A 16,841-nucleotide genomic window follows, 5' to 3' on the forward strand; every position below is an offset into this window, starting at 1 on the left:
AGGAATCCACATCACATGGGTCTGGTGGGTCAGTCAGCTGGGCCCAAGGTCTCATCTCTGTGCCTTAAAGGGATTTAGTTAGTGACAGCAGGGCCTTCAGCGAGGGTTCCCACCAAGGGGGAGACCCCAAACCTGAGAGCCGTGCTGTGAGGAATGGTGAGGAAGGCTCTAATTCCCCATGGGTTCTTCTGAGGAATCACATTCCAGGGTGTTGGAGGCTGTGCTCTCCTGTCCTGGGGAGGGAGGGCCTCCTATTAGAAATTGGCCATCCCTCGGTGTCTGCCCCAGAAATGAGGGCTTCCACGTCATTAGAGGCCCCTTAGTTTAGGGGCAGCTTAGAGAGCCAATGACAGCCCATCCAACACCCCCACTGCTGGCCTCCTTCGGAAACCACGATGGGTGCTGTGTGTCAGACCCCACGTGTCTGTGAGAGGAGACTGGGAGAAGGAGTAAGCAAAAACCAAAGTTTATGGAGTAGCTGTGCTGTTCAGAGTGCATGGCATCTATTGTCTTAATGAATCTGCCCAGCAGTCTTGGAGTGATTTTAATTATCCCCAGTTTGACATGAGAGGAAATTCAGGCGTGAGAAGGATAACTTGCCCAAGGTCACACCACCAGGAGCCAGAATCAGATCTGTCTGATTCCAGAACATGTAAAACCCCACATGAGGTCTGACCTCACTGCAGAGTGAGAGTCCAGCCAGGGTGGGGCACTGCTTTATCCAGACCAGCCCCCTCTGCAGTTCTGGATGCACCTTCTCTCTCTGAGCATTTGACTTTGACCTACCCCGTTGGGCTGCTCACCCAGCAGGGCCCGCAGCTCCCCTCCAGGACCCCGTCCAGAAGGAGTGGGGCTAGTGGCTGGGACGGCTGAGGGGTGGTGTGGGAAGTGTCCCAGGGGAGAAACAGGAGGGCAGGCCTCGCCCCCACAGTGACCCGCTCTCCGTGGGACCGGGCACATCCACGGCATCTCCTCACCTCAGCTTTCTTCCCTAAAATGTGATTGGCCTGGATTGTGTTCATCCGTCTAGCTCTGACTGTGTGGTCCTCACTCCACTCCCTGGCATACTAATGCAGCCTGCTCAAAAGTGGACAGTCTTCCGTAAGAATGGGACTTGTTTTTCCTTCTCGTGTCCTTGCCTCAGTTTTTATTTCACTCCAATTTTCATTCCATCCACTCGCCAAAACAAACAAAAACAACCCCTCCACCCCCGCCTCAATTCCGAAGATTTCTTTACAGTCAGATCACACGATCGGATCAGATGTCTGCCCCAAGAACTGAGGGGTAAGATGTCGGGGGCCAAGAACTCGATTCCTCTTGCCAGGAGCCCACCCCATGTGGGGAGATGAGGTGAGCCGCAGCATGGACAGCCCAAACAAGAGGGCGTGGACCCTTTCCTCCTGCGGCCCTGCCAAGTACACAGGACCCTTGTCCACTCAGCTTTCCCTGTGGCTGACCCTGCAGCTTCCCTTGGGGGCTTCTGAGCGAAAGTGAGAGGAGGGTGAGGAAGGACCTGGGAGAAAAGCCACAGCCAGCAAGGGACAAAGCAGGACTCCAGTCACAGTCCCCAGGGACAGCTGGCCCCCAGGCCCCCTGGCCCCGTAGAGGACTGGCAGTCACCGCTAGGGGTCCTGGGAGGACTTTGGTCTTTTGAAATGAGCCCTTGTCAGGAAGGAGAGGGGACTGCCTGGTAACAGTCCCAGAATCGCCCCTGTGAAAGGAGCACAGGGCCTTTGCTCACTCTCCTTCTTCCAAGTTTCTGCACTACGCACTCTCAGTGGCCCACTTCAGCCCCCCTCGAGTATGAGGGGACCCACAGTAGCCACAGTCGGCCTAGCGGGAAGGCAGATTTGTGTCCCAGGAGTGGTTTCAGTATTTATCTCTGTCTGGATTCCTTCCACTGACGGGCAAGTGGAGACCCAGAGTAGGCACAGTACCTGGTGTGCGTGGGCTGGGCAGAGGGCAGAGGCCTGTTGCCTGGCCCATCCAGACTCCTGGTGAAGGCAGAGGTTGGACTGAAAAGGATGGGAAAAGAGGAGGCTTGCTTTCCTAAAGTAGGGCGCAGCAGCCCAGGAGGGATTCCACAAAGGAACCAGTTGGGGATGGCCTTCCCCTGGGACAGGGCTGGGGGCTCTTGCAGAGCCAGGCTACAGGGCCGAGGGTACTGCCTGGCCCTGGGCCTGACTGCCCACCCAACCTATGTCTTCTTGAACTGAGAAAGTGATCGGTAATCTTACCTAGAAAGACCAAAGTCCAACACCCTGGACAGAAGCCCCTCAACAGAGCCATCCAAACCAGCGCTGCCGTCAGAATCCTCTGGAGCTTTTTAAAATCCAGCTGCTTGGGCCTCACCTGGATCTCCTGAATTGTGCTCTCAGTAAGGCCTTGTTGCCTGGGTGCTGGCATTTCCACAAGCTCCCAGGTGATTCTGATAACACATCTCTGATTGAGAACCGCAGGTATGGACCAGTGTAAGATCCTACTGGGAAACTACAGGCCATGCCCATGGCTCTCAGCCTTGATGCCCTCTCTCCATAGCCCTCAGGAGGGGCCAGGCCAGGGCTCCCTGTTTTCACCCCACACCCCACTCAGTGTTGGTGGCATCTTCAGAAGTCAAAATTTCTTCCAAGATATGTGTTGATTTTTCCTCCCCTGGAGATGGCCAGAGCTGAATCTGCAGAATTTCCCCGACCACTCCCTGTTGGCAGTTCACAAGGCCCACGGACAGGGCGGAAAGTTTTGGTGAGCCCAGAGATGCCGAGGGTGGCCTGTCTCCCCACTGCTGGCAGGAGGAGCTATCACCTAACGCTCACCTGCTCCATGCCAGACCGCCTGCTAGGCATCATCAACCGTGCCTGATCTTAGTTCATCTCCACAGCCACCCTTCCAGGGTAGGTTCTGTTGTGCTCCCCTCTTTACCAAAGAGGAAACTGAGACTCAGAGAAGTGAAGTGACTTGGTCAAGGTCTCAGCTTAGATGCTCCATGAAGCCTTATTTGTCATACACCCCACCCACCTCCTGCACGTCAAGGCTGGCCGGGTCCCAGGAGGTGCTCAGAAACGTTTTATGCGAATGAACAAATAGAAGGTGGGGCAATGGTGAGCTGATCCACTCTTGCCTGCCCTGCCCTCCCGGGCCCTCCCCTGCAGAGCTGGCCTGGGGCTGAGTGTAGCTTGCAAGTACACTGGGATTAAGCAGAGACCTGGCGGTGGGCAGGAGACCAGGGAGCCCTGTGCTGCTCTCCTGGTTGCCATAGACAGTGCCCCGGAGACAGCCAGCCCCTCAACTCATCACCTGGTAACCGAGCTATAACGGTGTGTGCACTGCTCCCATGCTGCCCGCAGCGCAGCGGGCCCCTTCCCCCTTCCCTGCCTAGCTCATGGGGAGAATTTATAACGCTGAGAGTGCACCGTCTTGGTCAGGGGCCTGGCGGGATGCAAATGAGCAGTGACTGGCATCAGCAGGAAGTAGCCCCTGGTGGGGGGGGGGTTGTCAAGGAACTGGTCTCCAATGGTGGGGGGGGGGGGTATGTCAAGGAACTGGTCTCCAAGTCATCCTGCCCCAGACTGGCCTTTCTCTTCTCTCTCCTCAGAGGGATGGCGCTAGAACATTTTGAGCTGCCAGAACCCACACTGTGCTGTCCCTGTTAGTGAAACTTAACAGGAAGCATTAGGTGCTGGCCTTTTGCATATATGGCATAGAACTAGGCACTTAGGGAAAGCTTTCCACGTTTATTAAAAAAGAAGGAAGAAAAGAAAAAACAGTCCTGATCCCTAAGGGCATGCGTTCAGAGTCAGGCAACACAAACCCAGATAATATCCTTTTTTTTTTTAAGTTGCTTTTGCTTTACTAAGCCATAAAAGGTTTTTAATGAGGGTGGTTTTCTCCATGAGAAATAAAACAGGTCTAAGTCTAAGCCGTCCTTCTCTTCCCCTCCCAAATCTAAATGTCCTATATGGCAGTGCTTTCCTTGCTTGTTGCAGAAGGCAGGGCTGGGGGACCCGCCCCCAGGAGATGCTGGGCTTGGCCCACCCTGATCCCATTGTAGCCGAAAGTTTCTCTAGGATTACCACCCCTTGCCCAGGCTGGGGCCTGATTGCTGCCTTCTGCAGCTCAGGTTTACTCTGTGTCCAGGGCGGGGTCCTCCAGCCCCAGTGCCTGCTGGTACTGGGTGCCTTCTCTCAGAGCTCCATAGGTTGACTGCCTTGGGGCCTATGGGAGGCCCTGTGGCCTTCCCTCAGTTCCCCCAAGGAATCTTCCTGAGGACAGCAGCCTGGCTTCCTACAGTCGGTTCTCTGGGCTATTCCACGAGCTGCAGGAGCCATTCTGTATGTGGTCAGGGACTCGAGGCTTGACTCACTGGGCTATACCCCTTGTGAAGGAAGGGGACAGGCTTCTGTGTGGAAGAAAGCAGAAGGCTCCAAGGCTTTCTGTGGATGCCCAGCCTCGGTGCCTCTGCACTTACTGTCAGCTCCACTTCCCAAGAATAAGGAGCAGCCTGACCTGACCCAGATCTCAGGTCCGGTCCTGCGGCCCCACTGCTCTGGGCAGAAGCATCAGGTAGCCCTTGGCAGTGGCCCGCAGACCTCAGCCAGCCCTAAGCCTCCACGGCCTTTGGCCTGAATTCACCTCTCCTGCCAACACCTAGTGTGTCCCTTGGAAACACTCTTGCGCCTTCCTCCTGGCCAAGACAGGAGAGAGCCCAGCTTGGGGATTTCCTGTCCACATAGGGTTCCCTCCTCACGGGGCTAGAAGGCTGAGCCAGTTGACATCTGGAACCTAATCAGCTGACTGGTGGCCTAGCCAAACTTTTGAGAAAAGTTTCTTAGAGATAAGTGGGTAGAGTGGAGTGGGAGGCCTCTCCATCCATCCCCGTGGCAGGAGCTATTCAGAACCATCCATCTTCCATTTCCTGCCTGGCACTGTAGGTCAGCAAGTATTCAGCATCTGCCGAATGCCTTGCCCTGGGACGTCATGTTCAGGAGTCCTGGTAGGATGCGAGGACTGGGCCCCGGCCTAGGACTTGGCCTTGCAAAGCTCTGGGTCTCCAGCTGTTCCCCGGATGGTGAAGGAGCAGCCAGTAGCACCTCAGGGAGAGTGAGAGAGGGGAGCCTCCTACCACAAGGGGTTTTCCAGGGTGGGTCTGTGGACAAGGTGTTGGGACAGGGAGTGCCTGGATGGACTAATAAAGGAAGGGAGGGAAGCAGCCGCCCTCCCAGAAAGACTGTTCTTAGCCTGCTGGAATGCAGGGGGGTGACCGCCTGCAGTGGCCCCATCCAGATGACGACTCCCCTCCCACACTGAAATATGCCCTTTGCTAGTGTCAAGTCACCTCCAAGAAGCAAGGCCTTTCTCAGGAATCCTCTGGCTTCCTTGACTTTGCTCCCGAAGCCTCAGAGGGTGTGAAGCCCCTTCCCCCTCACCCCTGCGGCCTTCTCCTCAGAATTGCTTTGTCAGATTTTTTCCACACCTAGTTGCCACCAACCTTTCACTCCGAGTTGGCCAGCGCACACTCCAGGACCAGGGACCCGCTGATGTGCCTTCCCTACCCCCAGCCTGTTGCCATGGTAACAGCAGGCACTCCTGCTCCTGCAGAATATTGCTCTCGTGTAACCTTCCTCCCTCCCTCTCTTTCCCCTTCTTTCTCTCAAACAAAAAGAAAGCACAAGTGTTTTATATTCATTTTGCAAAAAGCTGTGTAGTGCATACTAATTGGCGTGGCTTCCTCCTACTTTCTTTGAGCCTTTCCCCGTTCTCGGAGCCAGGACTGCTGGCCAGCGCAGGCATGGGCCCAGCCAGCCTGCTCGTTGGAAAGGGGACTAGCTCTGTGTTTCTAGAGGCCGAGCAGTGTGTCTGTAGCTCGGGGCCTTTCGCCCAGGCCTTGAGCTGGTGCCCCGTCATCAAGGCTGTGAAATCACCATGTCCTTGTCCCAGAGCTTCGTGGCCACAGGCCATAGGCTGTGAGGTCTCCAGGGGGTGGAGCACCAAAACCCTGGCCTGGTACAGAGACTCAAAGCCAGGTCCAGCTGGAGGGCGGCTTCTCTGGTCTGTTGCTCTGTCCCAAGCCCCCTGTTGACATTGCCTCCTGTGGTCTCTCCTCACTCCCCAGGCAGAGGCAGTGTCCTGACCTAGGCCCACGTCAGGACTGTTGCTCCATAGCCTCAGATCCAGCCCCTGGGCTAAATAGGGTTTGCTGGTCAGCTGGGGGAGAGCCAGCGGCTGGACTTGATGAGCACAGGAGCCCCAGAGCCCTGGAGTGGCTCCCAATAAACTCCCCATTCCCTTCCTCAAGTCATTCCCTGCCCTCCGTTTTGGCAGCCCCTTCCCCTCCTTGCCTCTAGGAGGCTGAAGGAGATGGTAATGCTATTCTCCAACTACCACTTTAGGGACCAAGAGGGTGGAGAGAGAGAGAGAGAGAGAGAGAGAGTGTGTGTGTGTGTGTATACATACAAGCACATGTGGTGTTGCCCCAGGCAGGGCTGTCTGTCAGCTTTTTGCCAGCCTCTGGGGACCAGAGACAAATCTTTTGATATGTAAGCACGAAAGGAGTGGCTGGGATTACTGAAGAACCTGTAGACAACGTTTCCGGCTTTAATTGTGCAATTGAAGTATAATTTGCATTCATTTGCCGTTTGGTGTTAAACTTTCTAAAATAAGAGGATTCAAAATGTAAAATATGCAGCTTTGCTGGCTGGCTCTCTAGTGGGACAGGAGAAGGTGGTACAGAGATGGGCGATGCAGATTCTCTTTGGTAGAGAAATGAAATCTGAAACCCTCTGTCTGCACTGCTGTCCCTAAGCCAGGGCCACTGACCAAGCTCGGCTGTGGTACCAAGCCCCCTAACAGAAGTGGTACATAAAGTATCTCCTATAATCTTCACGACAACCTTGCAGGGGTGAATCTCCATTGACACATATGAGCAAACTGAGGCACCCTGTCACCTGCAAAACCGAGTTCAGACCTCTCTGTCTGGGTCATAGCTCTTGATGACCTGCCCCTACCTATGGCTTCCACCTGATTTCTAGTCATGCCCCCACCCCAGCCCCACACCCTACTCCGGAGCTAGACCAAAGCTTAGTTTCCTGGAATGTGCCACATGGTTCTGGTTCTCTGTCCGTGAAAGGCTTATGCTAGTTAAGAGAATGCTTTGCAGGCCCTCCTCTACCCCCTGGTTCCCTGGCAAACTGGTGCTCAGTTCCTTCGGAAGACTGCCGGCCCCCTCAGGCCAAGTTGCTGGCTCCTGTTGCACGTCTGCTGCATTATCAGTGTTTATTTACCGCCTGTCTCCCCCAAGGTCATTCTTGTCAGAGGCAGGGCCGATGTTGCTTGGCCTTGCATCTCCTTCAACCAGCACAGGCCCCGGCCCACAGCAGGTGCTCAGTAGATGCTAGGGGGAAGGGGTTGTCTGGGTGAAATTAAATGGTCCAGGGTCAGGTGGCTGAATGGCAGGGTCGAGACTGGAAGTCAGGACTGTCTGACCACAAAGCCCGGTATAGCTTATCTGGCTCCAATTTGGGGACCAGAGCTGGGTTTGAAGTGGACTCCCTGTTACCTTGAGCAAGTGACTCTGTGTAAGGTGAGACTGACGTCAAGTGAGAGCATTAATTCTGGCTAGAAGCGAGGACAGCCTCCTCCTCCCTTGCAACCTGGCCCTGGGGCCACTCAGAGGGTGGGGACATCTCATGGGCCAGGACTCTCAGGTACTGGTAGTTCTTCCCAAGCATCTTTTTTTTTTTTGTGCTGGGAAAGATTCACCCTGAGCTAACACTTGCTGCCAATCTTCCTCTCTATTTTTTGTTTTTTCCTCCCCAAAGCCCCAGTACATAGTTGTATATTCTAGTTGTAAGTCCTTCTAGTTCTATGTGAGCCGCCACCACAGCATGGCTACTGACAGACAGGGTAGTGTGGTTCCGTGCCTGGGAACCGAACCCAGGCCACTGAAGCAGAGCATGCCAGACTTTAACCACTAGGCCCTCAGGGCTGGCTCCCAAGCATCTTTTCTGACAGGGAAATAAGCACCCTCCCAAAACCTGGTGTCAATGTAGTCCTCGTGGGGTCGGGATCTAGCCGACTGCTGGGTGCCAGCCCGGCCCCAGCTGTCTCCTGCTTTTCTCACCTGCCGCATTTGACCACCAGGATGTGCTGCCTGGAGGATGGGCGCCTCTGCTCACCTGCGCAGCCAGACCTGAGAGGAGTAGCCTGCGGCTCAGAAGAGTGATTGGCACAGGGGTTCAGCGGGGCTGGCAGATGTGGAGAGATGTAAAGAGACACGGGTTGCCACCCTGAGCCCTCACAACTCTCCTGTGAGTCTGAACCAGATATGAGATGATGAGGAGTCAGCAAGACGAGGCCCCTCCAGCTCAGGCCCTGAGCAGAGCAAGAGCAAACTGCTCCACGAGTACCACTAAGTGTACTACAAGTAACCCTAAGGTGCTGATTTGGGGTTTTGACTTGATTCTTTTAGATACAATTCACATACCAGAAAATTCACCCTTTTAAAGTATACAATTTAGCGGGTTTTAGTATTTTCACAAGGTTGTGCAACCATCGCTACTGTCTAATTCCGGAGCATTTTCATCACCCCAGAAAGAAACCCTGTACTCATTAGCAGTCACTCCCCATGTCTCCCTCCCCACAGCCCCTGGCAACCACAGTCTGCTTTCTGTCTCTCTAGATTTGCCTATTCTGCGCATTTCACGTAAATGGAATTGTCATACAGTATGTGACCTTTTGCATCTGGCTCCTTTCACTTGGTTTGGTTTCAAGGTTCATCCGTGTTGTAACACGTACCAGACGTCGTTCCTTGTTGTTGCCAAGTAATAGTCCATGGCATGGATAGGCCACATTCTGTTTATCCATTTATCAATTGATGTACATTTGGGTTTGTGATATGGTGATAAATGAGAAGAAATATATATTTGGTCTTCTTTCCCCATTTCTGGCCCAGCTCCTAAAACCCTTGGAATTTCCTAAGTGATAGATGAGAGTGATAAAGGTGTCTTTTGTTAGGTTAATGAGGTGACTTTTGAACCTCACCTAAGGATGGGAGCTAGTTGCCAGGAGAACCAACCACTTGATTAGAGGGTTGGCACTTTCAACCCCACCCCCTAACCTTTGGGGAGGGGAGAGGGGCTGGAGGTTGAATCAATGGCCAGTGGCCAATGACTTAATCAATCATGCTGTGTAATGAAGCCTCTATAAAAACCCACAAGGAGTTCAGAGAGCTTCTGGGTCAGTGAACACGTGCAGATTCGGGGAGTGTGGCGCCTCTGGAGAGGGCATGGAAACTCTACCCCTTCCCACATACCTTACCCTACGCATCCCTTCCATCTGGCTGTTCCTGAGTTATATCCTTTTATAATAAACAGGTCGTCTAGTAAGTAAAATGTTTCCTGAGTTCTGTGAACCACTCTAGCAAATTAATTGAACCCGAGGAGGGGTCATGAGAACCTCCAATCTGCCAGTCGGTCAGAAGCACAGGTGACAAGCTGGATTTGGGATTGGCATCTGGAGTGGGAGGGAGTGCAGTCTAGCAGGACTGAGCCCTCAACCTGTGGGATCTGACGCTATCTCCAGGTAGATAGTGTCAGAATTGAGTTGAATTGTAGGACACCCAGCTGGTGTAAGAAGATTGCTTGGTGGTGTGGGGAAAAAACACACATCAGAATCGGTGTCAGAATCTTAGGGTTGTTTCCACTTTCTGGTTATGATGAGCAATGATGCCGTGAACATTCCTACGTAAGTTTTTGTGTCGACATGTTTTCAGCCCCCTTGGGTAAACACTAAGATTGGGAGTCTACCCATGGTAACGCTGTTTAACTTTTTGAGGCACAGTTGGCTTGCTGCTCGCCTCACTGTTTAATTTGGGCAAGTTACTCCCCCACCCGGATTCCCTGGTCTCCTTTTATCTCCCTGATCTTTAGACAGTGACTTGCTTGGAAAATCGAGTATCCAGAATGCATGGCCTGTGCACGTCCCGCAAGGCTGGTGCTCAGGGGCTGCTCAGCAGCACAACACTGCCCTACTGCTGCTTTGCTGTCTGTTCCTCCAGCCCACCGCCTCCCTCTGGGTGCTCTTTCTGCTGTGCTGAAGTAGAGAGCCTTCTGGGGCTCCTCCCTCGATGGGAGCAGAGGCCTGGGCCTCCGTGCCTCTGATCCTAGACCTACCCAGGCCCCCAGCCCTTGGCCTGGGCACAGGGGCAGCCCTTGCTCCTGCGGTCTGTCTGGGCTGCTTAGCAGCCACGATTTTCAGCCAGCGTGGATTCATTTCCTGTGGGCCCAGCAGTCAGAATATTCCAAAATCACATATACCTGTGCACAGAGGGCAGGCGAATGTGGGTCTGCCCACCAGGCCGTGGGCAGAGACAGGTCTGACTCACCTGCAGCACCAGCACCCAGCACAGTGGGGGCTCAGGCGGTGCCGAGAGTGGGAGAGAGACAAGGAAGGACATGGTTGGACAGATGGGAGGTGGCATCTGTGTGTGAGTGCTGTGACCAACCTGGCCGACGCCAGGGTACAGCGGGACGGGGAGTGAAGCATCAGGCTCATAGGGAAATGGCGTGCCAAGCATACCATGCTGCTGGGAGAAGACCGAGGGGCCAGGGCTGGCTGAGAAGACAACGGGAGGAGAAGTGACAACTGCGGCACGGTAGGATGAGGTGCTGGCGTGTTACTTGCATTGAGACAGGAACCACTTTCAAGCTTTGAGGAGAGAGTAGTAGCTTTATCTTTTTTTTTTTTTTTTTGAGATAAAATTTGCCATTTTAAAATACACAGTTCAGTGGTTTTTAGTACATCTACAAGGTTGTGCAGTCATCACCACTAACTCCAGAACATTTTCGTCATCCCACTAAGAGTACTGGAGTAGCCTTATTTTGACTATAGTCATCATATTCCACCCGCCTGGTCTGTCATGGTCACACGGCCCACCCACCAGGGCCCCAATCCACCAATGCTCTACATCACTTCCACTGGTCCAGGACCGAAGCTCTCAGTTGCCATGGTAATTCTTTCTCCATACTTTTCAACTGATGCCTGTTGGGACAGTCCTGGGGGTACATGTGTGGCTGGGGTAGGCACAGTCCCTCTTCAGAACACAGAGATGAGTGGGGCCTAGAAAGGAGCAGGCAGCTCTACCTGCAGTGAGGCGAGGGTCCTGCTGGAGGAGCTGGGACAGGTGAGTTAATGAGTTGTGCACACACACACACATACACACACAGGGTGCCCTCCCCCTACCTCGTGAGGCACCACCCTGCTCGCTGTGGATACCAGGTGAGGAGCAGGAAGAGATGGGTGCTGTGCAAGGGGAGGTGGCCTCTAAGGGTATGAGGGCTCTCTGGATTGTGGGGGCTGCCCTGTGGGAGCTTGTGACACACAGTACTGACTTGAGCCCACACTCAGCTGTTCTCCAAGCTCAACTCTGAGTCCTCCTTGGAAGAACTTCGCAGTCAGAGGTCAGGATCGCGGGGGCCTCACTCCACTCACACCTGTGTATAAATGCCATGGAGGCAGCTAAGAACTGAACAGTGAATCTATAAGTTAGGAAGTCCTCCATTTCAGAGCCCAGGGTCACGCCTCAAATGTAGAGTGTGGCCTGGTGTCACCTCTGCAGAAGGATCTGTCCTATAGCCTGGTGGTGGGCTGGGCTGTAGCCGGCACACCCAGCAGTGTGGCCTGAAGGGCACTTTTGGGCCCTCACACAGGTTGACATTGGGCATGGCCAGCCCAGGAGCCCTGAGATGCACACCACACTGACTGCACCCTGGTGCCTGTGTCCTGTGTCTCCTGGGGACCCCTCAGGTCCCTGCTCAAGGGACCAGAGAGAGTAGTCATGTGAAAGCTGACTCCCAGGCCTCAGATTTCAGCTTCCTTCCTCCACTTGCCCCCATCCACTGCCTGGCTACGTTCTCTTCAATCCATATCCTTTGTAGAACTTTCTGAGCAGTGTTATAGCCACAGTCTTGGTGGCTCTCACCAGCCCATCACCCTCTGTAGACTCCTCCCCATCCCCGGTAGGCGGCTCTCTGTCTCCAACCACAGCTCTCTGCAGAGGTCCTTGTCCCTCATCGTCCGCTTTTCTCCCCCAGGTTATCTTGAAGGATCTGGAAGTGTTAGCAGAAATTGCTTCATCCCCTGCAGGCCAGACGGATGACCCAGGACCCCTTGATGGCCCTGACCTCCAGGTCAGCCACTCAGAGCTTCAGGTGCCCCCTGCTGGCAGAGCCGGCCTGATGAACACTCCCGGTAAGTATTCCCCTTATGGTTACAGCCTCAGCGACCTGGGAAAGCTCATGCTCAGTCTCGTCCTAGACTGGGTGGTCCTTTGGGCTGTCACTCTTGAGCCCTGGAGCTCTGCCAGGGTGTGAGGAATCAGTAAGTTTCCTACCAGAGATCTGGCACTCTCGGAGAGGCAGGTAGACCTCATCCTCCTGCTGCCTCCTGGCTCACGCTCCAGCAGTCCCCCCACCCTCATAAGAGCCTCCCACATCCCTTTATCCTCATCTTCCTGCACCTTTCATACTTTTGAGCCATTGGCTAAATATAAAACCATGTGAGTCAGCTGATGGTCTCTTTCCCTGGGGCATCGTCTCCCCAGTCAGGAATCAAAGAGCTTTGGAGTCTTGGGTCTCACAGGTGGAAGACTAGGCATCCATTTCCTTCCTCACCAAGAAGCTAAAAACAGCAAACAACATGGCAGGCAGCCTAGGCAGGAGAGGGGATAATTCAAGCAGGATGTTTCCAGGCAGTCTTTGGATGTGAAGGTGGCCATGGCGTTCCTGGTGCTCACCCCTCATGGTCCTTCCAGAAAGCAAGTGGCTCTTCTCCCTGGGCCAGTGTGACTCCCAGCTCCTCCCTCCCAGGCAGATGCCAGTTCCCTCCAGTGACACAATCCTGGAAAATGCCCAGAGATGCAAGTTGGTCGGAAAGTACCCAGTGAATCTTGGGTGTTTGCCTGAGGTGTCTCTGCCCCATGAGCGGCTCTTGACATCCAGACACAAGATCCTAGCCAGCTCCTCCTTTGATGCAGAAGCCAGGCTTCAAATAGATTTGGGGCCTTTCAGCGGCAGCTTCCTTCCTACAGCCCCAGCATGCAGATCCCAGAAGGTGTTCTGGTACCTGGCCCTGAGAACGCCTGCTTGGTAGAGCCGCCAGAGGCCTGCAGGCCTGACTGCACCCCAGGGCTGCCAGCTCGAGTCACAGACGGCCTGTGCATTGACGACGTCTCCCCAGAGACACTTGAAGTCAAGGACTGCCAGCCCCTGCAGCGGAGTGTCACATAGGACCCAGGCTTTAGGCCACTGCCACTACACATGCCCTGCCTGCAGCTGGTCTCAAGTTTCCAGCTGTTTCTTACTGAAGCAAAGAAGGAGTAAGGGGCTTTAGCGGCTGCCCATCTTCCTTCTCTTGTCTCCCCAGGATGCAGTGGTTTCCTTGCCAACAAGCCCAGTTTCCTCTGGGCAGTCAGAGGCCATGGTCGAGAGGCTCCCATATCCTGACCCTGGGACCCTGCTGAGGTTCCCACCCTCTGTTCCGCAGCCCGGGAGTCCATTCTCCATCCTGTGTCCCCAAGTCAGCACTTGGGGGTCAACATGAAGTCCCCAGGACAGATGGCAGGAATGCCAGAGGTTAAGTGTGGGGGCCAAGCCCCAATGTGGGCATGGGGGCCCTTGATGTGAGGGGAGGGGGAAGGTGGCAAGAACTGACTGGAAGAGGGGCAGAACCAACCATTCTGCAGGGCAGAGACCAGCCTTCAGATCTCCCTCCCCCGGAAGCATCTTCTCTCCTCCTCAGAGTGGGAGAAGCAGAAAGCTGAGGCAGTGCAGCCTCGGGCAGGGGAAGGACACCTGGATCTCCCAAGACTCTCTGTGACCTGTCCCTCCATCTGTAAGGTGTCTCTTCCTCTCCGGCACAGAGAAGTTGATGACTGAAATACTCACTAGTGGAAGGATGAGCCAGAGAATGGCTCTGGGCGCTGAGGTCTGCTAGAGAGGGTGGTGTGTGACTAGGGCTGCAAGGTCTCGCCCAGGGAGTCCCCAGGGAAGCCCTGCAGCAGCAAGCCCTTCCAGCTGCTTGGGACCAAGGGCTGAGGGGAGCTTGGATGGCAAAGCGCTCTGAACCCCAGCTCTTCGCCCTGCCAAGATGGGTGGGCCACTAACGAGGCTGAGGTGGTGAAGACTTGCCCCAACTCACCAAGGCTGTCAGACTGGCTCATGTCAGCCAGGGACTCACCCTGAATTCATGGAAAACAACCAAGTATGCCAGATGAGAAGAAATTCCATCCTGTAAAGAACACCAAGGAAGTGCCTGCAGCCAATAGCGCTTCTCGTTTCAAGGATACACAGCACTGAGGGCCATGTGCTCTTGGCCTGAGACCCACATGTGCACTACAAAGAGTGTGGGAACCACACAGGCATGTGTATCCGTCCACAGCTGGCACCAGATTTTTCAAATGGGTTCGTGATTTTAAAAGGTCAAGGTCAAGCTTAAACCAGTACTGGAAGAGCCTGGGAAGTCAGAGCTGGGCCCTGTCCCCCCTCTTGCCTCAGCTGCCTTGGGGAGGGCACAGGCCAGGCACCAAGGACATTGCGGGTGGCTGTTTAGGTCAGAAAGCATGCAGGAAGTGTACACTCATTCTTCAGCAGGCTGCTCTTTCTCCCATTGCTTCTCAGGCACACAAGAGGCTCGTTCTGTCTGTTTCCATCTGGCCCTGCACGTGGACAGAGGCTGCAAGGCCAGACCCTCTTCCTGTTTGGATTCTGCTTTCCTCTGGCTCTCCAGGGCACAGCTCAGAGAACTTGCAGACTGCAGTGCTGTGTCCCTTTAGGATAGATCACCCCACCCCACCCCCGGTAAAGGGACTTTCTGGAAAGCCAAGGAGCTAGGGAGCCTAGCAAAGATGAAATCAGTGACGTTGGTAGGGAACCAAAGGGCCCCGCCTGTGCATTGGGTCTGTAAACTCAAATGGTGCAGATTGAATGTAGCAGTGGGGAAGTGAGGCCCATCCCACTACTGGGTAGCTGCTGTCTTGGCTTAAATGCACCACAGCAGTGGTCCCTGGGGCCCGCAAGGCAGAGTTACCCACATGTGATTTTCCCCTCGCCTGGCCTAGAGTAAACATCACTCCCTCACTCCCTCCGGTACAGAGCACATGGTCTCACTTCTCCTACCCCTGCTTGTTTCTGACCTTCACAGAACCCCAGGCTGGGAAGAGGGCCACCTCCGGGACAAGTAAGAGGGGAGCTCCCTGGGTAGGCAGCCCCGAGGGAAGCCAGTAGAGGGACACCACGTTTCCTTGCCTCCCTAGCTTGTGATTTGGTGAAATGAAAGGGAAACAACCACTTGGGTCTCCTGTGACTTGGCAACTTCTATGCCTTTTCTGCCCGTCTCCACTCGGGGTCGTCGGCCAAGGCCCTGCCAGGCTCTGAGGAGAGGGGATGATGAGCCTGCCTCTGTGAGCACGCCTGCAGGGCCTGACCCTGAACCTACGTGGAAGGCTCGGCAGGAGCAGGAGGGCTCTGGGATCTGTACCTCATTAGAGCTGTGCCTGGCCCTCCTGGGGCCTGCACATCCCTGTTGCAGGAGATGAAGGAACCTTGGCTGAGCACAGCAGCAGTGTGGCAGTCTGGGGCCAAAGGTCACCCCAGGACTGATGTTTGCCCCTAAAACCCAGTCTTCCCTGACCTACTCTTCCGGCCATGGGGCCCACTTGTTTTTTTTTTCTTTTTTGGTAAGGAAGGTTAGCCCTGAGCTAACATCTGTTGCCAATCTTCCTTTTTTTGCTTGAGGAAGATTCGCCCTGAGCTAACATCTGTGCCAGTCTTCCTCTATTTTTTGTATGTGGGACGCGGCCACAGTGTGGCTTGACGAGCAGTGTCTAGGTCCCACGAGCAGTGTCTAGGTCCCGCGACCAGGATCCGAACCCACAAACTCCCGGGCCGCCAAAGCAGAGCGCATGAGCTTAACCTGTACACCGCCAGGCCAGCCCTACAGGCCCCACTCTTGATGGGCTAAAACTGCTTGTGTCAGTGTGCCCTGCGGGGCTCTCTGGTCCAGGGTGGATGGAGTTTGACCTGAACTCTAAAAACATGGGCAAAAATGAAATGGTCTGGTTCAGTTTCATTCCTCATAGCCCAGGCCAGTGTGGCCAAATGCAGAAAAAAGTTCTAGAAGAAACCCAGAAAGCCACCCCTAGGCATTTTTCCCAGTAATTCACAGTGACTATAATATGTTGAGCTCTTATTAGGACTGGGCACTATTCTAAGTGCTTCCCACGTGTCAGCTCACTGAACCTCACCATGGATTAGCCCATCGGCTGCTCACGACAACTCTGAGGAGAGCACCGTTGTCATTCCCACCTGGAATGGGGGATTGCAACAGGCATTGGTGCTGACCCAGGAGCCTAGCCTGAGATCCTGCTATCTTCACCCCCACATTCAGAGGATGGGAGCACAGGTGAACCCCACCCTTGCCCAGCAGTGGAAGCTTCTACGACCCGAGGGGAGGAGTAGTGGTGACTGGGCCAGCAGTCCAGGCTCCTCCTCTGGGTGCTGGGCCGTGGCCCCAGCCTGGTGGTTCTTGGGGATGTCCCTCCTCTTCACAATGACTTCAGGAACCGCATTCTTGCCTGAGGCCACCTCAGCACTTCATTTCTTGCCCTTCTGCTGCCTCCCTCCCTGCCCTGCCCTCCACTTCCTCCAGCCATACCCAACCATTTCCCAGCCCCCAGAAAGCCTTGCCTGTTGCGCTTGGAGCCTTAAAGGCCCTTCTTCCCACGCACCCTTTTCAGGCAGCATACAAGAGCGTGGGTGCTGGGGTTGGAAAGATCTAGGTTCATAGCCAAG

The 16,841-nt window shown here is 54.6% G+C and overlaps 1 protein-coding gene across 2 annotated transcripts in view; it reads left to right on the forward strand.

Moving 5' to 3' along the window:
- Nucleotides 1-16,841, forward strand: part of VAC14 (VAC14 component of PIKFYVE complex) — a 104,129-nt gene that overhangs the window by 38,205 nt on the left and 49,083 nt on the right. For both annotated transcript variants that reach the window (XM_058528226.1, XM_058528227.1), the window contains one exon: nucleotides 12,087-12,243. In XM_058528226.1, the coding sequence (XP_058384209.1) occupies nucleotides 12,087-12,243 (157 nt within the window). The remainder of the gene's footprint in view (nucleotides 1-12,086; nucleotides 12,244-16,841) is intronic.

The sequence above is a fragment of the Diceros bicornis genome, chromosome 32, assembly GCF_020826845.1.
Source record: "Diceros bicornis minor isolate mBicDic1 chromosome 32, mDicBic1.mat.cur, whole genome shotgun sequence".
Classification (NCBI taxonomy): Eukaryota; Metazoa; Chordata; class Mammalia; order Perissodactyla; family Rhinocerotidae; genus Diceros; species Diceros bicornis.